This window comes from Podarcis vaucheri (assembly GCF_965113315.1).
Source record: "Podarcis vaucheri genome assembly, chromosome: 11".
NCBI classification, from domain to species: domain Eukaryota; kingdom Metazoa; phylum Chordata; class Lepidosauria; order Squamata; family Lacertidae; genus Podarcis; species Podarcis vaucheri.
Genome location: NC_138749.1, coordinates 65,640,290 through 65,665,772, shown reverse-complemented (window position 1 = coordinate 65,665,772; position 25,483 = coordinate 65,640,290). Strand labels below are relative to the sequence as shown.

Sequence of the window (25,483 nt, the reverse complement as noted above, 5' to 3'; positions counted from 1 at the left end):
ATTTTTACTTACCTTTAACATATTGTTACAGCTGTATATAGTACAGAGGAACAAGGGTGGCAGGAATCATGAGAGAAGCGATGACTGGCTTCACGGTTTTCCCCACATCACAATTTCTTACATAGCACATGTGCACATCATGATTCGTGATGTATCACACCATGTCGAAAATTATGAAACTTTTACCAGGATGTGGACATCCAATCAGTTTTTGTTAATGTATTGATACATTGCCCACCCCTAGGTCCCAGGTGGAGGTGGTGGTGGTATTAAATGTCAACCATATTTTTTATTTTAAATTTACCTCCATTAATTCCCATAATTACTCCATATTGAATAATAATAAATCCTTACATCCTTGACAAGTCTCTCTACTCTACATTGGGCCAATGTTGCATGATTTTTCTTTTCATTATACAGTGGTACCTGTACTTACCGTATTTTTCGCTCTATAACACGCACCTGACCATAACACGCACATCATTTTTAGAGGAGGAAAACAAGGGAAAAAACATTCTGAATGAAACAGTGGATGTATCATTTTTGTGCTTCATGCTGTGGCCACAGACATGTGATCTGATGGTGAATTTGGGCTGACCCAATGCAAAGATCCTGAGGATCCATGTGGATCCATGCTTTGTAATCATGTTTTTGCACCATTGCAGCCCCAGACAACAGTGGGTGCGTGATTTGGGGGGGGCAGGCTGTAGCCATGGACATGCTATGTTCTCTGGTGGTGAATTTGGGGGTGACCTAATGCAAAGATCCTGAGGATCCATGTGGATCCATGCTTTTTAGCCACATTTTTGCACCATTGCAGCCCCAAGCAACAGTGGGTGCATGATTTTGGGGGGGCAGGCTGTAGCCATGGACATGTTATGTGCTCTGATGGTGAATTTTGGGGTGACCCAATGCAAAGATCCATGTGGATCCATGCTTTTTAACCACATTTTTGCACCATTGCAGCCCCAGGCAACAGTGGGTACATGATTTTTGGGGGGCAGGCTGTAGCCATGGACATGCTATGTGCTCTGATGGTGAATTTGGGGTGACCCAGTGCAAAAATCCTGAGGATCCATGTGGATCCATGCTTTTTAACCACATTTTAAGTGGGGAGGGAAGGAAAAACACAGAAGGGCTAAGAATGCAGGAGTGGGTTATAACGGGAGGGAGGAAAGGAAGGCAAAAGTTTCCCCCACGCACCTACCCAAGCCAGCCAGCGCGCTCTCTCTCTCTCTCTCTCTCTCTCTCTCTCTCTGTGTGTGTGTGTGTGTCTCCCACCTGCATGTTTTCAGCAGCACCGGAGCACAGAGAGGAAGGAACGGCACTCTGCTTTCCCCTCTTCTTGCCTGGAGGGGAGGGGCTTTCCCTGCTCTTTGTTCCGTTTCAGCAAACACAGCAACGAAACAGAGGGGGTGGGCAGTAAGACCCTGAGGCAGAATGCAGGAAAGCAGAAACTTCCTCTTTCCAGGTTTCCCTTCTCTGTGAAGCACGGTTTGATTTTTGCCCAATTTTTCGGCTCCAGGGACCACACATTCGCTCCATAACACGCACAGACATTTCCCCTTCCTTTTTAGGAGAAAAAATCTGCGTGTTATAGAAAGAAAAATACGGTAATTCGTTCCGGAGGTCCGTACTTAACCTGAAACTGTTCTTAACCTGAAGCACCACTTTAGCTAATGGGGCCTCCTGCTGCTGCCATGCCGCCGGAGCACGATTTCTGTTCTCATCCTGAAGCAAAGTTCTTAACCCGAAACACTATTTCTGGGTTAGCGGAGTCTGTAACCTGAAGCGTATGTGTCAGAGCTGCTCCCAGATCCTAGCTCACAGAGGATCACGCTAGCCAGCGATCATTAAGTAAAAGTCTTTATTGAGTTACAGTTTCCATTCTCAAGCTGCTGCGTGCAACTCTACGTCTTATGCGTTAGATCGGCGAAGCTCCGTCTGAGTCTCCGCCCCTTGTACACCAACTTAATATCCTAGCCCTGCTCCACCTTTTCCGCCTGACTGTTCTCCTCTGGGTCCCTCTGCCCCCCGGGGTCTCTTCCTTCCGGGATTCTTCTGACGCCGACCCCCCGGACCCTCCTGTCTCCTTGCGCCGGGCTTTAGGACCTGGCTCCCTTTCCGGGCTGCCTACTGCGTCACTTTCCTGTGCATTTGAACTTGGCGCGCGCGCCCAACCTTCCACTTTCCGTCTGACCGTTTCTTCGCTCCCTGATGGAGGTGTGGCCACTCCTAACTCGTGCCCTCCCCCCTGTTGTGAGCTGCCAGCGCTTGATCCCTGGCGCCCTTCCTCTTCCCTGCTCTCTGGCGGTGACGCTGGTCCCGATTTCCAACTGCTCCCCTCTGAGTCCCCTCTGGCTCTATCTTCCTGGGGTGTCCCCCTAGGCTCCCCCCTTGCCCTGGCCACTGGTGCTCCTTTCTGTGAATCTTCTGATTCACTGGAAAGACTCGGAGATCTCGGGTCGTCGTCATCACTCATCTTTTCTTCTGCCTCCTCCCCCTCGCTCTCTGTTTCCTCCCTTGCCCTTGCCTCTGCTCCTGAACCCCTGACATCCATCCCCCCCTCGAAGCCCCCTCTTCCCCCCTCCCCTCCTTCGGGTGCGGGAGCTGGGTGCTGCCGTGTCAGGGGGACGAATGTCGGATACCGTTCGCTTCCCGTGGCGGGCCTCCATCTGAAGTCTTCCGGTTCTTCCTCCCTGCTCTCGTCGACGACGGTCACCTCCGCTTCCATCTCTGTGCCGCCGTGCTCGAAACCCGGGTCGTCCCCGAAAACGTCCATGTCCGTCTCTCCCTCGCTTCCGTCTGGAGACGTTGCTCGTCCTGGACCCTCCAGCCACTTTCTGCGGAACTGCTCCTCTGGTCGATCATCCCACCAATACGAGGGTTCTGAAGCAGATCCCGAGGGTGACCCCTCCGGGGAACGGGCGTCTCGTGTCGGTTCCTCGTCCAAGTCGAACCCCCGGAACGTGCTGGCTGAAAGCGTGGGCGTGAAAAGCCAGTCGTCGAAAAAGTCTGCTGGCATTGGCCTATGTGGGAAGAGGGCATGAAACTCTTCTTTGAGCAGAGGTTCGTCTAAAGCCTAGCCCGGCACCCAGCTGTTGGCCCTGGCCGGGGTGCCCTCCTTGGCGAGAAGGTATTCTACCCCCTCTTCCCCCCATCTGGAGTCCAAAATCTCTGTGACTTCGTTGATGCGCTCCTCCTGTGCTACTCCCGCTTGCCTGGTTCTCTCTCGGAGCGGACTCGGTGCCGTTCCTGGTTCCTGAAACCTGTGAGGTGCCTTGTAGGGAGTGAGCACCGATCTGTGGAACACCGGATGCATCCTGGAACCCTCCGGAAGCGCCAGCCTGAAAGCCACCGGGTTGACCTGCTCTTCGACTTGGTAGGGCCCCAGTTGTTTATGCCCTAGTTTCTTCTTCGCCAACGACCTGGCCGGCACTGCGTGGGCTGCTAACCAGACCCAGTCTCCCACCTGGATCTCTTCGCCAACCCTTCTGTGTTTGTCCGCTTGTACCTTGTATGCGTGTTTAGCCAGCTCCAGGTGCCGCCGCAGCTGATCGTGGACCTCCTGCAACTCCGACGCGAACGCATCTGCTGTCTGCGGCTCCCCCTCCCCCATTCTTTCCAGTCCCGGGAAGGTTCTGGGGTGCCTCCCGTTGTTGGCGAAGAACGGCGTGACCCCCGTGGACACGTGCTTCGTGTTGTTGTAGGCGAACTCGGCGAGAGGCAGGTAATCCACCCACGTCGCAGGCTGTTCATTCGCATAACATCTCAGGTACTGCTGCATGATGGCATTGACCCGCTCCACTTGCCCGTTGGTCTGCGGGTGTCTAGCCGACGCCAGGTTGATCTTGACGTTCAGGAAGCCCATCAGCTTCTGCCAGAAGTTCGAGATGAACTGTCGCCCTCGGTCGGACAGAATAGACCGCGGCAGACCGTGAACCTTGAACACGTGGTCTATGAACAGTTTGGCGGTTTGTTCCGCCGTGGCCACCTTCGCACACGGAATGAAATGTGCCATCTTGGAGAACAAGTCCACCACCACCAGCATAGCCGTCTTGCCCCTCGAGCTGGGCAGATCCGTAACAAAGTCCAGGGCCACTCTCTCCCATGGTTCGAACGGAGTTTGCAGCGGTTCCAACAGTCCGGCCGGCGGTCTGTGCACTGGTTTGGCCCTCTGGCAGGTGTCACACCTCGCCACGTAGTCCGCGACTTCCCCTCTCATTCCGGGCCACCAGAAGTCTCTGGCGACCAATTCCACCGTCTTCTCCTTGCCAAAGTGCCCGGCAGTGGGCGCGTCGTGCAGCTGCTGCAGTACCTTGGCGCGAAGTTCGTCTCCCGGCACGTAGATGGCCCCTTTACGGATGAGCAATCCATCTCGCAGCTGGAACTCGTCGGTCGCTGCCGTGCCCCTGTGCACCTCTGCCATCTTTGCTTGCGCGAAGGAGTCATCCTGCAACGCTCGTCGCACCGCCTCCAGGTCAACTGTTGCCGCAGTGCACGCCCACACCGTCGGTGCGAAGATGTGCATGGCGGCCGCAGGTGTTGCCTCCTCCAGATACTGTGGCTTACGGGAGAGAGCATCCGCCATGATGTTGGTGTCCCTCGGGACATACTCTATTCGGAAGTCGAAGTTCGCAAAGAACTCAGCCCAACGTATCTGCCTCTGGTTCAGGAACTGTGCCGTGCACCAGTGCTCCAGATTCTTGTGGTCCGTGCAGACCTGCACCGTGTGCTTGGCGCCGATCAGGAAGTGCCTCCACGCTTTGAATGCTGCATGAATGGCCAGCAACTCCCTGTCCCAGATGGTGTAGTTCTGTTCGGACTTGCTGAGCTTCCTGGAGTAAAACGCTCCCGGCCTCCAAGCCCCCTGCGGGTCTTTCTGCAGCAGGACTGCTCCCACGGCTCTGTCCGAAGCGTCTGTCTCCACCCTCATCGGCCTGCTGGGGTTGACATGAAGCAGCTGCTCTTCCGACGCGAAGAGATGCTTGAGTGCCTGAAAGGACTGCTCCGCCTGCTCTGTCCAGATGAACTTCTTTTTCTTGGAGCTGAGCGTGTCCGTGATGGCCGCTGTCTGCATAGCAAAGCCTTTGATAAACTTGCGATAGAAGTTCGCGAAGCCAACAAACCGTTGGACCTCCTTCCGGTTGCGTGGGCTTTTCCAATCCAACACTGCTCGAACCTTGGCGCTGTCCATGGCGAGCCCCTTGTCAGACAACTTGTAGCCCAGGAAATCCACCTCCGTCATGTCGAATTGGCACTTCTCCAGCTTGGCGTAAAGCCTATGCTGCTGTAGCCTGCTCAGCACTTCCTTGACGTGTCTGTCATGCTCCTGCTGCGATTCCGAAAAGATCAGGATGTCATCCAAGAAACAGACGCACGTCTTGTAGAGGAGCCCCGCCAGCACGTGATGCATAAAAGCTTGAAAAACGTGGGAGCCATTTTGCAATCCAAAAGGCATAACTCTATATTCGTAGGTGCCCAGTGGCGTGAACATGGCTGTCTTCCACTCATCTCCCTCCCGCATGCGAATGAGGTTGTACGCCCCTCGCAGGTCCAACTTGGTGAACACGCTGCCCTTCCGTACCTTTGCGAGGAGGTTGTCGATTCGGGGCATGGGGAAGTCCGATGGCTTGGTCACACTGTTCAAGGCGCGATAATCCACTACAAGTCTTTTTTGGGGCGTGTCCCGCTTCTTAACAAAGAATACAGGACTGCCCCCCCGCTGCCTTGGACTCTCGTATGAAACCGCGCTCCAAATTATGATCTATGAACTCTTTGAGTTCCTGCAGTTCGTCCTCAGACATGGAGTACAGCTTCCCTTTGGGCAGCGCCGCCCCCGGCAGTAGGTCAAATTTGCAGTCATATGGTCTGTGGGGGGGTAGCCTGTCTGCCTCCTTCTCGCAGAAAACCTCCAAAAATTCTGCGTACTTGTGGGGAACCGCTTGCAGCGTGCCTAGCTGCAACTGTGACTCCTCTTCCTCTCCTTCCTGCCGGGGCACTATGCAGTGTTCAGCACAAAAGGAAGAGCCGAAGGTCAGCTGCCTCTGGTACCAAGCCAGCGTCGGGCTGTGCTTGTCCAGCCAACTCATTCCCAATACAATGGGCGTGTCCGATAGTTGAGTGACGTTGAAGCTGATGACTTCCCTGTGATTCCCAAGTCGCATCACCATCGGTGGCGTCTGCTTCACCACTTGCCCCCCTAGCAGCTCCCTGCCATCCACCGTGACAACCTGCAGGGGCAGCGTGGCAGGCAGCAACTGTATAGCGTGCCGGTCGACAAAGTCTTGCCCTATAAAGTCCGCATTGCTTCCCGAGTCAATGGTGATTGGCACGTCCATGGTGATTCCATTGGGTAGCTGGAGCGATGCAGTGAGCCTCACTACTGGCCTGGGCGGGAGGGGGTCCATGGGCTGTAAAATCTCTGGGGACTGCTTCACTGACACGTCTGGCTGGGCCCCAGTGCCTCTTTCTCCAGCCAGACTCCGTCGTTTCCCTGCTGTGGTTCTCCTTGCTGCGTTGCTGCAGTTACCATTGCTGAGGCTGCAGTGTGCTTGTGGAGCCTCTGGGGACACTCTTTCGCCATATGCTGTGGATCATCGCAGATGTAACACTTCCTGGTCCCTCTAGGAGGCTTCGCTTTCACTGCTGCCGGTGCTAGGGCTCTGGCTGCTGACTGAGCCCTTGCACCTCCAACCTCCATAGGTTCAGCTCCTCCTGCTGGCGGAGGCGTGGATTGCGCACGCGCTGATTCTCTGGGAAGGAAGGAGTAGCCCCTGGCTGGTTCGCCCCCTCCACGCCCTTCGTCCCTGCTCCACGGACGTTCTTCCAGCCGCACCCCTACCGCCAGCGCCCTCTGAACAATCTCCTGCGTGGTCCGGGGTCTCTCCCCCCTCGCAATTTCATCTTTAACCGTGCTGTGCAATCCCTCCCAAAACAGGTCTCTTACTGGAGCCGAATCTCTGTCCCATTCCAGGGCACTGACCAAAGCGAAAAAGCGGGCATGGTACTGCCTTACGCTGGCCCTCCCTTGCTTCAGTCCATGTATCTGCTTCCGAGCAAGATCCACGTCTATGCTTGATAAAAAGCACCCATCCATTGCTTTAATAAAGGCATCCGCATTTTGGAGCGCCGGATCCTTATCTCTCCACAAATTGCGCAGCCATGCTTTAGCATCTCCATGCAAATGGGACATGATGAATCCCACCTTCTCTTGCTCATCTCTAAAGTCTTTGTTCAGCAGTTGCAGTGCACACATTACATCTGCCCTAAAGTTGGGGTACTGCTGCAAATTCCCATCGAAGTGAGAGACCAGACCGCCTGTTCGTCTCCCCAACCCAATCCCCTCCGGTTTGGGTGTCAGTTGCCCTTGCTTCGTAAGCACTTCCAACCTGACTTGGAGATCCCTGTAGGCGGCAGCTGCGTCCTCCTCTCTCTTCCTGGATGCAAGAGCCTCGGTATTCAGTCGTGTCACTGCTTCTCTGAGTTCCGCTATCTGCTGTTCGGCCGTCATGTTGTCTGCCGTTCGTGAGCTCGCTAGTAGGCACCCGCTTTCTCTCCTCTCCGTGAGGCCGTAGATGCCCACAATTTAAGAGACGGAGCTTACTGTCAGAGCTGCTCCCAGATCCTAGCTCACAGAGGATCACGCTAGCCAGCGATCATTAAGTAAAAGTCTTTATTGAGTTACAGTTTCCATTCTCAAGCTGCTGCGTGCAACTCTACGTCTTATGCGTTAGATCGGCGAAGCTCCGTCTGAGTCTCCGCCCCTTGTACACCAACTTAATATCCTAGCCCTGCTCCACCTTTTCCGCCTGACTGTTCTCCTCTGGGTCCCTCTGCCCCCCCGGGGTCTCTTCCTTCCGGGATTCTTCTGACGCCGACCCCCCGGACCCTCCTGTCTCCTTGCGCCGGGCTTTAGGACCTGGCTCCCTTTCCGGGCTGCCTGCTGCGTCACTTTCCTGTGCATTTGAACTTGGCGCGCGCGCCCAACCTTCCACTTTCCGTCTGACCGTTTCTTCGCTCCCTCATGGAGGTGTGGCCACTCCTGACTCGTGCCCTCCCCCCTGTTGTGAGCTGCCAGTGCTTGATCCCTGGCGCCCTTCCTCTTCCCTGCTCTCTGGCGGTGACGCTGGTCCCGATTTCCAACTGCTCCCCTCTGAGTCCCCTCTGGCTCTATCTTCCTGGGGTGTCCCCCTAGGCTCCCCCCTTGCCCTGGCCACTGGTGCTCCTTTCTGTGAATCTTCTGATTCACTGGAAAGACTCGGAGATCTCGGGTCGTCGTCATCACTCATCTTTTCTTCTGCCTCCTCCCCCTCGCTCTCTGTTTCCTCCCTTGCCCTTGCCTCTGCTCCTGAACCCCTGACAGTATGTAACCCGAGGTACCACTGTATAGCCACTGGTTCATGTCCAGTTCCACTTCTTCAGTTTCATTTCCTGTTGCGTTTGCGATCTCCTCTAGGACCTTCCATTTTCTTTTTCTTTTTTCCAGAGACAGCACCATAATTTTAATAGCATCCTTCTGTGAATTTGCTCCAGATTGTATGCAAAATACTTTCTCTCTGCTAGAGTTAAAGAAAGGCCAGGACTGAAGTTTTCCCCAAGCTTTTTTTTGCTTTCAACTCCATCAGCACCATATCAAAATAATTCTCCATATCACCATTTGTGATTTTATCTTCTCCTTCTCCAAATTCTTGTATGGAAGTCATTTCCATTTCAGCAGCAGCAACTGCTTCCTTCAATTTAATTATTTCTTGATCTAGTCCTGCCAACATTTTATCCATTTGTTCTGAAGCCTTTGAATATTCCCCATTTCCATTTTCCACTTCAGATCCCTCTGGCTCATTTTCTTGCTCAAACATTGATCCAATCATTTTTTATTGTTCAGCCATCAACTGTTGAACAATACCAACCATCACTGGGAGATCCAACAATACCTTTGCCATGCTGGATGCTTTTGATGTTCTGCATATTAGTAGCCCCTCAATCCACTTTAAAATTTCCCCTTTAAAACTGCAGCTGCAACTGTGTCTCTTTTTTTTTTATAATAATTTTTATTGCATCTTTTTCCACATTACAGATATAACAGAAAAAATAAAGAAAAAGAAGGGAAAAAAACAAAAAATCAGAACCGTTTCAACAACTTATTTCAAATTTCTAACGGACTTCCCCACATCTCCCCCATAATGCATTCTTAACAATAAAATTTTCAGCAAGTTATAACCTTGTTTCATGTGTTTTTTTTTTATACTTTCAATTGCAGTTTAAGTTTAAATCTCTTATTTTCCAATTACTCTACAAATATAACATAATATTTTTTTTTAACCCATTTAAACTTTGATTCTTTCATAAATATTATCCACTTTCATATGCATTCCACTTATGTTGCTGGGGCTGACATTCCAAATCATACGGCATCTTAAGATTCATATAATTTATAATACTTTTGCAAATAGTCCTTAAATTTTTTCCAGTCCTCCTCCATTGCTTCTTCTCCCAAATCTCGGATCCTTGCAGTCATCTCAGCTAATTCCATGTAGTTCATCAGTTGCGTCTGCCAGTCTTCCAGTGTGGGCAAATCTTGAGTCTTCCAATGCTTGGCGATGATGATTCTTGCTGCTGTTGTAGCATACATAAAAAAGGTTCTATCCTTTTTTAACACCTTCTGGCCGACAATGCCCAGAAGAAAGGCCTCCGGTTTCTTGGGAAAGGTGTATTTAAACACCTTTTTTAACTCGTTATAGATCATTTCCCAGAAAGCCTTCACTCTTGGGCAGGTCCACCAAAGATGAAAAAATGTCCCTTCAGCCTCCTTACATTTCCAACATTTATTATCGGACAAATGGTAAATCTTAGCAAGCTTGACTGGGGTCATGTACCACCTGTATACCATTTTCATAATGTTTTCTTTCAAGGCATTACATGCCGTAAACTTCATACCGGTGGTCCATAACCTTTCCCAGTCCTCAGACATAATGTTATAACCAATGTCCTGAGCCCATTTTATCATGGCTGATTTAACAGTCTCATCCTGAGTGTTCCATTTAAGCAGCAAGTTATACATTCTCGATAATAACTTGGTCTTTGGTTCTAACAACTCTGTCTCAAGTTTCGATTTTTCCACCTGGAATCCTATTTTTTTGTCTAACTTAAAAACCTCATTAATTTGGGCATAGTGTAGCCAATCTTGCACCTTACCTTTTAATTTTTCAAAGCTCTGCAACCTCCAATTACCTCCAATGTTTTCTATTATTTCCCAATACTTCGGCCAGTAGGCCTCCATATTGGGTTTTTTCCGAGCTTTGGCCTCTATTGGTGATATCCACCTCGGAGTTTTACTTTCCAATAAGTCCTTATATTTTTTCCAGACCATAAATATTGCTTTTCTGACAATATGGTTTTTAAACATTCCAAATGTTTTTGCCTTGTCATACCACAAGTACGCATGCCAACCTAGCGAATTATTAAAGCCTTCCAGATCTAGGACATCAGTGTTTTCTAACAGAATCCAATCTTTCATCCAGCAGAAGGCCGCAGCTTCATAGTATAACCTTAAGTCCGGCAGGGCAAACCCCCCTCTCTCCTTTGCATCAGTTAGTATTTTAAACTTTATTCGGGGCTTTTTGCCCTGCCAGACAAATTTAGAGATATCCTTCTGCCACTTTCCAAAACAATCCACTCTGTCCACAATCTGCAAGGCTTGGAACAAAAACAACATTTTTGGCAAAACGTTCATTTTTATAGCTGCAATTCGGCCTAACAAGGATAATTTCAATCTTGACCAAATTTCTAGATCTTTTTTCACTTCTGACCAACATTTCTCATAATTATCTTTAAATAAATTCAAGTTCTTGGAAGAAAGATTGACCCCCAGGTATTTCACTTTTTTAACAATATTTAGTTCTGTTTCCTTCTGAAACCCCTCTGCTTCATTAACTGTCAGATTTTTCCCTAACACCTTAGTTTTTTGTTTATTCAACTTAAAACCCGCCACCCGACCAAATTTCTGAATCAATTCCAAAACTCTTTTTGTACTGGATTCTGGCTCCTGTAATGTTAAAACCAAGTCATCTGCAAATGCTTTCAGTTTATATTGTTTCGCTCCGACCCGGATTCCTTGCACCAGCCGATCCTTCCTTATCATGTTCAGCAAAACCTCCAGGACCGAAATAAACAATAAAGGGGAAAGGGGGCACCCCTGACGTGTTCCTTTTTCAATATGAAGTTCTTCTGTCACCACATTGTTCACTATCAACTTAGCTTTTTGTTCTGAATAGATTGCTTCTATTCCATTCTCAAACCCCCTTCCCACTCCCATCCCTTCCAAATTTTTCTTCATAAATTTCCAAGAAATATTATCAAAGGCCTTCTCCGCATCAATAAAAATTAAAACTGCTTTGGTGTTAATATTTGTTTGTAAAAGTTCCAGAATATCGATAATATTCCTAGTGTTATCAAACAAATGTCTACCTGGGAGAAAGCCAGCTTGGTCCTTGTGTATTACTTCGTTTAGAACTTTTTTAAATCTATTAGCCAACATATCTGCAAATATTTTATAATCCACATTTAGGAGTGAGATGGGACGATAGTTCTTGAGTTGGGTCTTTTCAGTTTCCACTTTGGGTATCAATGTGATGAATGCTTCTTTCCACGTATCTGGTGCCTTCCCTCCCCCCATAATCTGATTGCAAACCTCCATTAATGGTTGTATCAAGAAATCTTTTAACGTTCTGTAATATTTGGAGGTGAGTCCATCCGGGCCTGGAGATTTGCCTAGCTGCATGTTCTGAATGGCATCCTCAATTTCCTGTTGTGTTATTTTACAATTCAAGATTGACCTCTTCTCTTGTGATAGTTCTGGTAGGCCATTGTCTTTCAGGAATTGTTCTATCTCAATTGCTTCCTCGGGTCCTTGTGTATAGAGTTTTTTAAAATATTTCTGGAAACACTTTCTAATTTCTCCCGGTTTCTGAATATTTTTCCCTTCAACTTCTAGATTGGTAACATAGTTTAATTTTTGTCTCTTTTTCAACTGCCAAGCTAGCAGTTTCCCACATTTGTTCGCAGATTCAAAAGATCTTTGTTTCATTTGTTTAATTTTCCATTCCACTTCTTGGTTAATCAATTTCAAATATTGTGATTGGTGGAATTTGATTTCTCTTAGAGTCTCTTTTGATTTTGGATTCAATCTTAGTTTTTTCTCTCCTTCTCTTATCTTCTCTAATATCTTATCCTTTTTCCCATTCCAGAATTTTTTCTTAATCGTATTCTGTTGTATCAGAAACCCTCTCATAACAGCTTTGCTTGCGTCCCAGATTATTCTTTTTTCCACCGAGGTATTCAAGTTAATTTCAAAATAGTCCTTTAAAGCTTTTTGGGCCTTCCTTACAATCTCTTGATCTCTTAACAGGTTGTCATTCATTTTCCATCTGAAGGAGTCGGCAGTAGTAAATCTCATTTCCATTTTCAGAGCGTTGTGGTCGGAGCAAGTCTTTGGGCAGATTTCTACTTTTGTGGTCTTAGGTGCCAGCCCTCTAGTTGTCCAAATTTGGTCGATTCTTGTCCATGACAGGTGGGCCTCAGAGAAGAAAGTTCCTTCTTTACCTAGGGGGTTTCTCGTCCTCCATAAATCAATTAAATCCATATTGTCAGTTAGTTCGAAGAAAGTTTTTGGTAGTCTTCCATCTTTGGTCAAATTCTGGTTCTGTGACTTATCCATAAGGGTAGAGACGACCCCATTCATGTCTCCCATCATAATGATGTTAGAATAGTCCAGATGGTCCAGTAGTGTCTCATGTAGCTTCTTGTAAAATTCTGATTTCCCCTCATTCGGTGCATAGATTCCTAATATCAAAACTTTTTCTCCTTGAGTCTGTATTTCAATAGCCAGGATTCTTCCTTGTTCATCTTTGAACAAAAATTTTGGTGATAAATTCTCCTTAGCGTAGATCACCACGCCTCTCTTTTTAACTCTGTCTGATGAAATAAATTCTTGGCCTAGTCTTTTGTTTATTAACACCTTCCTGTGGAGCCTGGTCACATGTGTTTCTTGCAAACAAATTATGTCCAAATTTTCTTTCTTTAAAATATGAAAAATCCTTTTGCGTTTTTCCGGGGAATTTGCGCCATTAATGTTCCAACTGTACAGCTGTAGAGACATCCTGTATCAATCTGTTGTTGCTCTTTATGGGGCGTCTTCTTTTTTATCCAAATCCGAGGGTGCTGGCTCTTTTCCAAGCTCTGGTGGAGGCCAAAGAGCTGCTGCTCCTTTCTGCAAATCTTCTCCGTGGTCGTGTAGAAACTTCTGGCTGTCCTCTTTCGTTTTGATTTTAATCTTCTTTCCTTTGTAGTTGAATGATAAGCCTTGTGGAAATTCCCACCTGTACGGTATTCCGTTGCCTCTCAAAAGTCCAGCTAGGTCAGTGTAGTTAGATCTGAGATCCAATAGTTGTTTAGGGATATCCTTGTAAATTTGTGCTCTTCTGTCCTGGATCTCAAGTGCTTTGTTAAAATGTAGGTCAAGTAGCTTGTCTCTCTCCTGCTTAGTCCTTAAAATAATCAAACAGTCTCTAGGCCTGTCTTTCCTGGTAACTCTTCCCAGTCTGAATGCAGTTGTTATTTTAAAATCTTTGTCTTCCTTTATACCCCAGAATTTAGAAAATTCTGCTGTCAAGAAGCCGGTCAAATCCTCTTTCTCAATCTCTGGGATAGAGCGTAATCTTAAATTATTTTCCCTGTTTCTCAGTTCCACCAAAGACAGGTAGGCCTGCTGGTCGCTGATATGTTTATGGAGCGGCCTTACCTCTCCTTTCAATTCATCCACTTTCTGAATTGCTTGACCTGCTTTTTCATTCGCAGCCTCGGCCAATTTCCGATTTTCAGATGTAGCGTCCTTTAGATTCCCAATGTCTTGTGCATGCTTAGCCACCTGTTCAGAAAGTTTGGTAATTGAAGATGTGGCTAAGTCAATTTTAGCCGTTTGGTCATCCACTTTTTTATTCAAAATTGCAAATTGTTGTAACATTTCCTCTAAAAGAGTGCTAGAACCCCCAGCTGCCATATCCTCAGTTGTTGACTGTTCAGCTTCCTTAGATGGGGTTGTTGTTGATGATACAACTCCCTGTAAAACAGCAGGGACTGAAGATCTACGAGCCTTAGATGGGGTTGTTGTTGATGGTACAACTCCCTGTAAAACAGCAGGGACTGAAGATCTACCAATTGGCCTTTCCCTGCTTTCGACGCAGCTCTTGTTTTTGGTGGGCCACTCATTCCACACCTGTCTTTGGATTCAAGGTCAGGCTGTCAAGAATTCCATGGGAAAGACAGGCCTCAGAGTAAATAACCAAACCACAGAGAGTCAAAACAAAGTTGGTTCTCAGGAAATTGTAAATCCCAAACTCCACTAGGGGGAGTATTGTTACAGTTCAGGAAAGAAGAAACAAAGTTTCAGTCGCCATTAAAGTTCCTGCAGTTAAATTAATTAACAATAGTCCTTAGAGAAGACCTTTTCCCTCTGGCAGAGCCCTCTCAATATTGCCACAATAGTTTCTCTGGAGGTGCAAGATACAGATATTTAGTTGTATCCACCAGTAATGCCTCTAAGTATCCATTTCAACTTGTATATGTATCCGCAAAACAGCCTTTTGCCCCCTGCAAGCCCGGGACTGGGGTTTTTAGAGTTTTTAAAGTCCAGCAAAGGAGAGGGTCCCCAAGTAGAATGAGCACAATAGCAAGAAGAATAAAGATAACTTGCCTTTCCCTTCAGTTTCCAACTTCACCAGACGTATGATACTTCCCGTTTTAAAACCCTTTTATATTGCTTCCAGCTTGTCAGTTCCTTTGCCTTTGATCACTAAGCACCACCGGGAGACGGACTTCCTTTTTCTCGTCTCCCGCTTTCAGCCAAATTCATAAATTTGTAATCCAATTTCAAACAACTCTTACTCACGAGTAGTTGATTTGTAATCCAATATTAAAGAAGAAAGGTCGGCGCTCATCCGTAACAGCCGCGCGGCTTCACTCCCGCAGAAAGAGCGATGAATCCACAGCACCGCTTCCCCTCCGCGCTTCCGGAGCCCCTTACGGGGTTCCTTCTTCGTTTTGGGGGTCGCTCTGGGTGCCCGCCGGATCCCACGGCCACGAGCTCACTCTGCTCGTGGTTTATCTTAGTGGGTCGTCGCTTTGCCGCAGCGAACGACCCTTTCCTGCGGAGCCCCTCTTCGCAACGCAAAGAGGACCGCCATTACTGCAACTGTGTCTCAAAGCACCTTCCTCATGACGGCTGCTTAACTTTCAGTTTTTCCAGTTCTTTAGTGACAGGAAGCAGAAAAAGGATTAAAGATTTTTCACATATTGATTCCTATCATCCATTTTAATCCTTCTTGTCCACCATAAATCAGGCCTTTCACTTTGCTTTAGACACTCTAACAATTAGTTTCCTTTCTATTTTCTCAACAACAGGAGGTGATACTTACAGGTTTTCTCATTGTACATTTTCCCCAGCAGATGGGAGGGGGTGTCTCGTTACAGTTTCCTTGTCCCAGAGATGTTTTGAAAAGGAAATGTGTGATTCTTTACCTTACTTACTGTTTGTTTAAAAAGGTGATTACGTGGTGTTTGGGTATGATGGCATTACTCCTCAGCTTGCCAGTTTGTTCTCACTCCCATCCAAGGTGCGAGGCTCAGGCAGCAGAAAAGCAGCTTGGACCCAAGCATTTTGAGGTTAACTCCCAGGTCACCCTTATCTCCAGAGTGATTTAATGGCCAGACTATCTGTCTGACTATTATCAATCACCACATAATTATCTTCTGTCAGTGGCAACTAACAGAAAGACAGCCCAATCACCATTCCTCTCTCCCAGAGGTCCCTGAGCAATTTTCAAGAGGTCAAGTCGGCGGTGGTGGGAGTTTGGGAATCACTGGTCTAACTATGCCTCTATTTTGGTGTTCTAACAATTTCAAATTCTATTGTGGCTCTAATTTTTGTTTTGTTTTTTTAAAAAGAGCGTTTTTCCTCCCTCTTTTCCCTTTAGGACTCAAAGCGAGGGTTTGGGATTGCAGTTTCTGGTGGCAGAGACAACCCTCATTTTGAAAATGGCGAAACATCCATAGTTGTGTCAGATGTCCTTGCAGGTGGCCCAGCAGATGGATTACTTCAGTAAGTTAACATGCTTGTAGCAGTAGCGCCTGTCTCTCTTTGCTCTGATAATTTGTTTGCAAAACACAAATATAGCGTATTTTTCACTCCATAAGATGCACCTGACCAAAAGACGCATGTAGTTTTTAGAGGGGGAATGCAAGGGAAAAAAATTATTTAAAGGGAGCTCCCTCTAGCTGTTCTGGCTCCTGGCTTAGCCGCGCAGCCTGTATTTGCTCCATAAGACACACACACATTTCTCCTTACTTTTTAGGAGGGGGAAAGTGCGTCCTATAGAGCAAAAAATACGGTAATTGGGAAGGCATAGATTTCACAAAATTTGTGTAATTATTTGATCCTGCCATTTTTATCTATGAGGCTGTATCCAGCCTAGATAGCTTTACTTTTAGGCAGCCTTGGATAGTGGCTAGCACACTAGACCCTGACCAAAATCCCTGCTCAGCTGTGGGATGCGTCCAGGTAAGAGCATCTCGGGGGCAGGGGAATGCCGTACGGGAGCTGCATGTTGGTTCATGCTGGACCGTGGCCCCAGCTGCTTCCCTAGGGTGTGCTAATGAAAATGTCATTCTCCGCCCCGTAGTGGTGAAGACTGAACAAGGAGCCTGGGCATTAGGACTGGGAGGATGTTGACAGGCCTCATGTGTTCCATTTCTTTGCTTGTGTTTTGGTCATTGGAAATTGATGTCTATGGGATTAGGCTCTGGGAATATGTTGTGAGGACAATTAAATGTAAAACAACAAAGGGAGGAAATCTTCAACTTTCCAGCAATGTTGACCTAAAATTATAATGAGACATTGCTTATGTTATTAAGCAAATATCATTTGTCTTATACTGAATTTAACGGAACATAATGTTACTGTAGAGATAAACGAGCTCAGTTCAGTACTACTCTGGCTGCAGTGCCTGAACACAAAGGGATCTCCATGGGGCATTGCAGAGCCCCGTCTTCTCCCCTTATGTGCTCAGGAACTAAGAATGGCAGCATAGGAAAAGGCCTGGGGGGCCTGTTCATGGCTTCCGTGTCCCCATTTCTCGACTGAGCTAAGTAGAGGGGGCTGGGTGGGGGCAGAGGAGGCAAACGCAGGCAACCAGTTCCCCATAATGGATTGAGGTGGGGGAGCATGTGGAGATCTCTGCCCCTGCAGTAGGGCTGGACTGACCCCAGTCCCCACTCAACCAGAAGGCTCCCTGGGTGACCTGGGGCCAGTCGCTCACGCTCAGCCTAACCTCCCTCACAGGGCGGTTGTGGGGAATAAATGAGGAGGGGGAGAATAACGTAAGTCACTTTGAGTTCCATGGAGAAAAAGGAGGGATATGAAGGCAATAAATAAACAAACTCCACCCTTTTTATCAATGTTAGTATTTTCTAATTGACAACATGCTTCTGTTTTGCAGAGAGAACGATAGAGTGGTTATGGTTAATAATACACCCATGGAAAATGTGGCCCATTCTTTTGCCGTGCAGCAGTTAAGGAAAAGTGGGAAAGTGGCTACCATTGTAAGTTAACAAGTATTTGCAGAAATATTTGCATTCTATCATTAAGGAGAAGTTAATGCCACTCTGCACTTAAAATAAGTATTAATACGTCTCAAGTATAAAGACCTGATCTTTGGTAGACAAAAACTGTAATATTTTAAATGGAAAGGGAGGGAAAGGAGGAGATTTTTCAGGCCTGCTGTAGAGATGCTGATGTCTTGTAAAAAGCATTTACCTGCGAAGCTGATTTCCATGTTTAAAGGTGCTCAGTGAGTGCACAGGCTTTTTTCTGCACCAGTGACCTGCTGTTTAGGTGGGCATTCTGCTGGCATCTTAACTGTGGAGCAGCTGCATGGAATGCCAGCTTGGCTGAAGTGCTCTGCTACATTGCGTCTAAGTTGGGTTTTATAAACATAGTGATAAATTTTTGGCAGCTGAATGTAAAATGATTGTGGCTTTTACAAGGAAATACAAAATTGTTCTCATTTTTGCAAACAGATAGTTAAAAGACCTCGCCAAGTGCAGCTCCCAGCTGTGAGAAGAAGCCCCTCTCTGGACTATGACTACCGGGCCTTTGAAGTTATGGATAGTCGTGCCGAGTTTGATGGCAGAAGCACTCGAAGTGGCTACAGTGAAAGGAGCTGGTATAGTGGGAATGGGGGCCGGAGCCAGAGCTGGGGAGACCACCTGGACCAGGGCTACAGGACTGGCCGTGACCGGGGGCGCCAGCACAGCAGAGAGCGCAGCTACAGTCGCGATCAAAATCGCGGCCGGAGCATGGACAGAGAGAGGAGCTTCGACCACGAATACCAAAGACCCCGAAGCAGAGGCAGGAGCGTGGATAGAGAGGATGAATATGACCGGCGCTATGGTGGCGGTCGGAGTGTGCCCCGAGACTACGACTGGAGAATCCGTCTTGAAGCCCCTCGTGAGAGGGAAGCCAAGAGCGGGAGCAGAGACCGGCTTAATTCCCGCAGCCCTTCCCCTGAATTGCAGCCTCAGTATGACTATGGAGCACATCAGGACCCCAGTGGGCCAGTTAATGTTCTCCTCACAAAAAGCAGATCAAATGAAGGCAAGTGCCCAGCATCTTTGGGTGGGAGGTTGAAAGGAATGCCTCCTCCTTGCTTTTACCTCCTCTCCCCTTGGCCGTTTAACCCATTGATTGCAAACCTCTGTTTGCTTGGCACCTCACAGTTTTTATTTTTTTCCTTATTGTTTTCTGAAATTTACACAAGCACAAAGAATTAAACGAGACAAAAATTTTAGGATACCTTACAAATATATTGTGGACAAAGTGCCATGTAAACGTCCTAGAGGAACGTATGGTACACACTCCACGGTGTCAAAACTACTGAGAAGGACCCAAAGATGCCTTAAATTTAAATGTATACCTTGGTTTACAGAATATAGGGCAAGCAATTTGATCCACTTCTTTTTCTCAACGTTAGGAGGCCACAAGCTAGCATGGAACTCGGTCAGACCAGGAACCCATGAAGCTGAACTTGCCTGCCAGCCCTGTGTGGTACCTTGCCCTGGCACTTGATACTTCCTTATTTTTGCATCCCAGGCAGTCAGCCAGATTAGTAGCTATATGTAGAATCTTGGTGACCCTCCCTACCTGACCAGTAGAGTCTATTTGGCCTGATGTGCCACAGCTGCATTGCTCAGGTCCCCCTTTGTCCTCCAAGCCACTGAGAAAGACAAAGTACCATTGATGGCTCCCTCCACATGCATATATTGGAATCCAGTGGCATGTAGCATGCTTCATGTGTCAAGTTGCAAAACTGTCTCTTACTGTTCCACTTGCAGAATATGGCCTTCGACTTGGAAGCCAGATTTTCATCAAAGAAATGACCAGCACGGGGCTGGCAACCAAGGATGGCAATTTGCACGAAGGGGACATCATTCTCAAAGTACGTTTTTGTATTAAGGGCCCTTAATTTCTTATGGTTTTGGGGAGATGGACACTTTGCAAGTTTTCCTGTCCATTTGCAATTAGTGAATGGAGATTCAGCTCTGAACTGATCTATCAGAACCGTTTGTGCTGAAAGTGTAAGTAAATATGTTTGTCTCACACATCCAGATCAATGGTACAGTGACAGAGAATATGTCTTTATTTGATGCCAGAAAATTGATTGAGAAATCAAGAGGAAAACTCCAGTTGGTTGTCCTGAGGGACAGAAAACAAACCCTAATCAACATCCCTTCCATGCATGACAGCGAGTCAGAAATAGAAGGTGAGAAAGTCACTTTCCTATTTAAGTATTTATTTGCAGTATGTGACAATAAATAAAAATATACCCTCACAGAAATGTACTCAATTAGACACACAACAAAAGTTGCTAAGTGTAAAAGCTTGTGTGTTTTTTGTAGTACAGATTTTGAGACTTGGAAATCTGTACCAGTAACTGGTCTGAAGTGTGACCAAATTTCTTGAGTCAAGGCAAAGCATGTGGGCGAGTTCCTGTACCCCAAGCCAAGGCCAATGTGAGCGAAGAATATGCCACAGAATGTGTTTTTCCTACCAGGTTTCTTCACTTCCATTGCATTCATTGGTCATACTGTTCTGTTGTATCCATAGGCTGGCTGGGAAGGAGACTACCTCTGAGCATGTGCAGGCTGCCCACTAAAGGTCACTTCTTACATGGCATTTTTCCTGGGAAGGAAAAACTGTATTCAGTGCCAGATATGAAGTGATCATGAGGTCATGGATCTGGTGGCTAGAAGGCCACTTTGCATGTAACTTTCCCAGCTTCCTAATGATGGTTTATGTAACTGGGCACGAGCGCTGGTCCTGCAGGTTCCTTTCATGCTCCCATCTACCTCTTGTGGGCTGCCTTAAGTTCACAGGTCCTGCTTTAACCAAGCCAAAGCTCGCTCTTCTTTGTGAAGGGAGAGGAGCACTCCAGTATGTCAATAAAACCAACACGGATGTTCAAATGTTTATTGTGCAGCTAAATTTATGCTCTCCTCTCTCAACAGATATTTCTGAAATAGAGTCCAACAGGTCTTGCTCCCCTCAGGAAGATAGGAGGCTGCACCATTCAGATTTAGATTCTCATTCTTCCAACGAAAAGCTAAAGGAAAAACAGAGGTAGGAAGGACGTGGTGTCACTTACATCTGTTACGGTTACTAGATCCTCAACTTTTCTATTAACTTTGTGGATTTTGTTTTAAGTGCAAAAGAAGATCCAGCCAGCAGACTATCCAAAATGGGAGCAACGCCTACGCCTTTTAGATCAACCGGTGATCTCACTGCTGCTTTAATCCCAGAGACAAATAGTGAACCCAAGTACCAAGATCATCCTCCAGGTCAGTTTCACTCTCTCTCGACTTTGAAATGCTTTAATTTCAATAGGAGGAGCAGCCTTGTTTCATTCATAGAAATATAAAACCTGATCAGTTGTTAACGCAGATGATTTTTAGGAAGTACATTTCATTTCTGCTGCTCCAGGCTTTCCCTTCTAATAATCTACTCTGGTGCATTAAGAATCCTTCCCCTAAGCTACTTTTATAGACGGGAGAGAGGACCGCTTGTCTTTTTCAGCACACCAACTGCATACCAAATTATCTTTCAGTTTGTCTGTTAGCAATTGTTGTTTTAAAACAGAAAATAAGCTGAGACATTCGAGGCAGCCCAATAAAACTGTATGCGTTTCACACGTTTTTTGTTTTTTACTGGTAAACTTCGTGTAAACGTAAAAGAGGGGCACTACAGCAAACTGAGCTTGTGAAATAAATGCAAATGTAAAAAAAATATTTTCCTTCCTCTGTTATAATAGAATTAATATTGGCAGAATGTATTAAACATAGAGACATTTAAAGCCTTGTACCAGAAAAGACTGGTTGGCCTTTGAGATCTGACTTGTGATATTCAGGTAAACAAACTTAAAAGAGAATCCTAGTTGAGGGGATTACATAGTTGGAAAATAATTGTTTAGCCATATTTAGTATCACCTTGGAATTTATGTGGGACGCGGGTGGCGCGTGGGACTCGGGTGGCGCGTGGGACGCGGGTGGCGCGTGGGACGCGGGTGGCGCTGTGGGCTAAAGCCTCAACGCCTAGGGCTTGCCGATCGAAAGGTCGGCGGTTCGAATCCCCAAGGCGGGGTGCGCTCCCGCTGTTTGGTCCCAGCGCCTGCCCACCTAGCAGTTCGAAAGCACCCCCGGGGGCAAGTAGATAAATAGGTACCGCTTACCAGCGGGAAGGTAAACGGCGTTCCGTGTGCGGCTCTGGCTCGCCAGAGCAGCGATGTCACGCTGGCCACGTGACCCGGAAGTGTCCCCGGACAGCGCTGGCCCCCGGCCAATAAATGTGAGATGGGCGCACAAACCCCACAGTCTGTCAAGACTGGCCCGTTCGGGCAGGGGTACCTTTACCTTTACCTTTACCTGGAATTTATAGTTCAGCTGTCTCTTGGTATTGAATACTTTTGGTCTGACTGCCTATAGATTACAATCTTAAACAGACTAATAGGAAGAAAGTGAAAGTTATTTCTAAATAAAAAGATTTAGATACCCTGATCGTTCTTCTTTTTACTCATTTCTGTCTTTTGTGTTATTTAGAAACAAAATGGAAGCTAGTTCTGTGATTCTGTGTGCATCATGTTGTTTTTTAATACATACAGTTGTTCAGCCCAAGCCAGCCCCAAGAACGTTCCTTCAGCCAAGTCCTGAAGACCTAGCAATATATGGGTATGTGTTTTATATTTCACCTATTACTTTCATACCTTAAATATATATTGTAGCATTCACGCGCCCTCTCCACCTCTCCAAGCCGTCCTCCAAATCCGGCAGGACCGGCAGGAAGAGAGACCGGCACGCGAAAGCTTTTTCAGAACACAAAAAACAGAACAGTAGTTTGCTACCACCACTTCCTTATCTCAGAACAGCCCCCAAAAAGTAACCTAAGAAAGGTGATTACTCTTCAGCTTGACCAGGCTGCCCCCCTCTGTGTACCAGAGGCAGACAGAAATCCAACAGGCGCTGGGAGGCAGCTACGTGGTCAGGTGCTGGTTCAGCTTCCCCGGCAGAAAGGGACAAAAGACAAAAGCAACCCTTTCCCCAGAATTTATTAAAAAGAAAGATGATTCAGAACATAAAAGTTGGCACATCTCTTACAAATCCCAAACAAAAAATAAAAACTTTATTTAGTATCACTAACTACAGAACATACAACGAGAACGAAATTACAGAACAGAGTAGTTCAAAGAAGTTCTCAGCTGGCTCTGCACCTCCAGCATCAGGGCAGGCCCTTTGCATGAGGATGGTCTCACATGGCAAGGTGTGCCAGGCAAGATGGGCTGCGAAAAGGTCTGCATTTTGCAAGCTAGTTTCCTAAGGTTTTATCCCTCTGGAACCCAGGGGGATTCAAAACTTAATCCAATCAGGTCTTTAGATTAATTAGCAATTCGCCAATGGTTACATGGAGGAACAATAGCTCAGGCTTGTTAGGAGACAGCTGAATCCTGTTTATCAAAAGACCTTGAAGATTAAAGCATTCCCAGACACAGACCAGATTCTTTGAGTTGTAAATTAGCCAGATAACACCCAGGTGTCAAGAACAACAAATCAACTAGAAACTCCCTTTCCTACAGAGGAAGGAGACACCCAATTTACACTTCTGAAGACAAGAATTCGGCAATTAAAGAACCAGATACACTTTCCCAGGATTCTACAGCATTTGGCTCTCCCATAATGCTCTTCTTTTTCATGAGCCAAAGTTTTAACTTGCTAAGATTTCCCAACATCGTTACATGTATGCATCAAAATTAGGTGTAATCATAGTTTAGCCAAAGCCACAATTTGTGAAATTAACTTCCAAAGAGGGTTGCAAACTGTGGTTTGGTACCAGCCCTATGGTAGTTGAAATTGCAGGAGTAGCTATAATATTAATTCATAATTATCTCTTAGTGGGAGATACATAAAAACGGAATTTGCACACCTGAGTTGGGAAGGAGGCTCTGAGGCACTTCTAGTCTCCTAACCATGTTAAGAAATGCAGCAGCGGCACTGCAGTAGACGGTCAGTTCTTGGCATCTGCTTCTGATCAGATCTGTAGATACAGGTCACTGCAGCCTGGGATCTCATGTGTCTGCTCACAATGTCCAGTCCCACCAAGTGCTCACACCTGTGAATACACAATTGTGTAAAACGAGGCTAGGATGCAACGGACTGTGTTCACAGGGAGCCAGAGTTGTTCCCATTATTGTGGCTGCCTTTTTTCCATTGGTGACCACAGAGTTGACTACCAGCTCATGGTGTGCACTGTTTTATGTCAACCTTCCCCCTACCACTATGTTTCAGTATACAGCACATGAAATAAGTGTGGTGGAAATCCCTGTACTTTTGTAATCCCATGGCTGCTTTAAATGTGTAAGTTTGCGATGCTGATGTCTTCACATGGGGACTACGTTGCCTCAGCTATCATGTGCTTACACATGAAATGCTGTTACACGACTCAAATCATCTCTAAAACTCCTTTTCTTTCTCAAGTCCTGGTACAAAGATGGTGAAGTTCAAGAAAGGTGACAGCGTGGGCATCAGGCTGGCAGGTGGGAATGACGTGGGAATATTTGTTGCTGGAATTCAAGGAGGCACCTCTGCGGAGCAGGAAGGCCTACAAGAGGGAGACCAGATTCTGAAGGTACACGTGGTTCTGCAGGGCGCTCTTTTCTTGCACGGTTCGGTGGAGAAACGGCTGTATTTCAATATAAGTAGCTATGAAAGTTCTTTTAAAATAATATTTTAGTAAATGTGTTTGTTTCAAAACCTTGGATGGGATTTCTAATTTAAAAACAGTTGCTGAAGCAACTTGTTACGTTAAAACCTCTGGCAGCATCTTGACAACCCAGCTGAGGCAATTGTTACCTAGTTATCATTCTGTTGTGTTTTCCACCAATCTTTGTGAAGGCTTACAGTGCAGAATAGTACAGTGGTGCCTCGCAAGACGAAATTAATCCATTCCGCAAGTCTCTTCGTCTAGCGGTTTTTTCGTCTTGCGAAGCAACCCACTTAGTGGATTAGCGCTATTAGCGGTTTAGCGGATTAGTGGCTATTAAAGTCGTAGCGGCTTAGCGGCTAAAATGCTATTAGCGGCTTAGAAAAAGGGGGGGGAGCGGGGGGAAAATCAGAACACTCGCAAGACGTTTTCGTCTTGCAAAGCAAGCCCATAGGGAAAATTGTCTTGCGAAGCAGCTCAAAAACAGAAAACCCTTTCGTTTAGCGGGTTTTCCGTCTTGCGAGGCATTCGTCTTGCGGGGCACCACTGTACTACAGTGGTACCTTGGGTTAAGAACTTAATTTGTTCCGGAGGTCCATTCTTAACCTAAAACTGTTCTTAGCCTGAAGTACCACTTTAGCTAATGGGGCCTCCTGCTGCTGCTGCCGTGTGATTTCTGTTCTCATCCTGAAGCAAAGTTCTTAACCCGAGGTACTATTTCTGGGTTAGCAGAGTCTGTAACCTGAAGCGTCTGTAACCTGAAGTGTTTGTAACCCGAGGTACCACTGTATTCCTTCTGATCTGAACTGATTGATTTCTGAGCTCACGTTCCTCCCAGCAGCCTCCTGGGCATCCCTTGTTTTAAAAGAACTTTAAGCCTTCTTCAGGCATTCTAAAACAGGGGTCAGCAACCTTTTAAAGTAGAGGGCCAGATCACTGTCCCTCAAACCTTGCCGCAGGCCAGAGCGCGCATGCGCATGCACACTCTCTCGTTACTACAGGATCCAAAGATTCCATCAAAAAACAATAATAAAGTTCCAAAGGTCTCAGTTCCATGCCACAGCATATCTGTTCCGTTCTGAGACACCCTCCCAGGGTTCTGGGGTGTGCGAAGTTTTGTTTCCCCAT

General features: G+C 46.7%; 1 protein-coding gene across 5 annotated transcripts in view; it reads left to right on the top strand.

Moving 5' to 3' along the window:
* TJP2 (tight junction protein 2) overlaps positions 1-25,483 on the top strand; it is a 110,607-nt gene that overhangs the window by 68,635 nt on the left and 16,489 nt on the right. For all 5 annotated transcript variants that reach the window (XM_082241517.1, XM_082241516.1, XM_082241513.1 and 2 more), the window contains 9 exons: positions 16,029-16,153; positions 17,550-17,652; positions 18,130-18,706; positions 19,444-19,547; positions 19,718-19,871; positions 20,617-20,728; positions 20,813-20,946; positions 22,263-22,329; positions 24,130-24,280. In XM_082241517.1, coding sequence (XP_082097643.1) covers positions 16,029-16,153; positions 17,550-17,652; positions 18,130-18,706; positions 19,444-19,547; positions 19,718-19,871; positions 20,617-20,728; positions 20,813-20,946; positions 22,263-22,329; positions 24,130-24,280 — 1,527 coding nt within the window. The remainder of the gene's footprint in view (positions 1-16,028; positions 16,154-17,549; positions 17,653-18,129; positions 18,707-19,443; positions 19,548-19,717; positions 19,872-20,616; positions 20,729-20,812; positions 20,947-22,262; positions 22,330-24,129; positions 24,281-25,483) is intronic.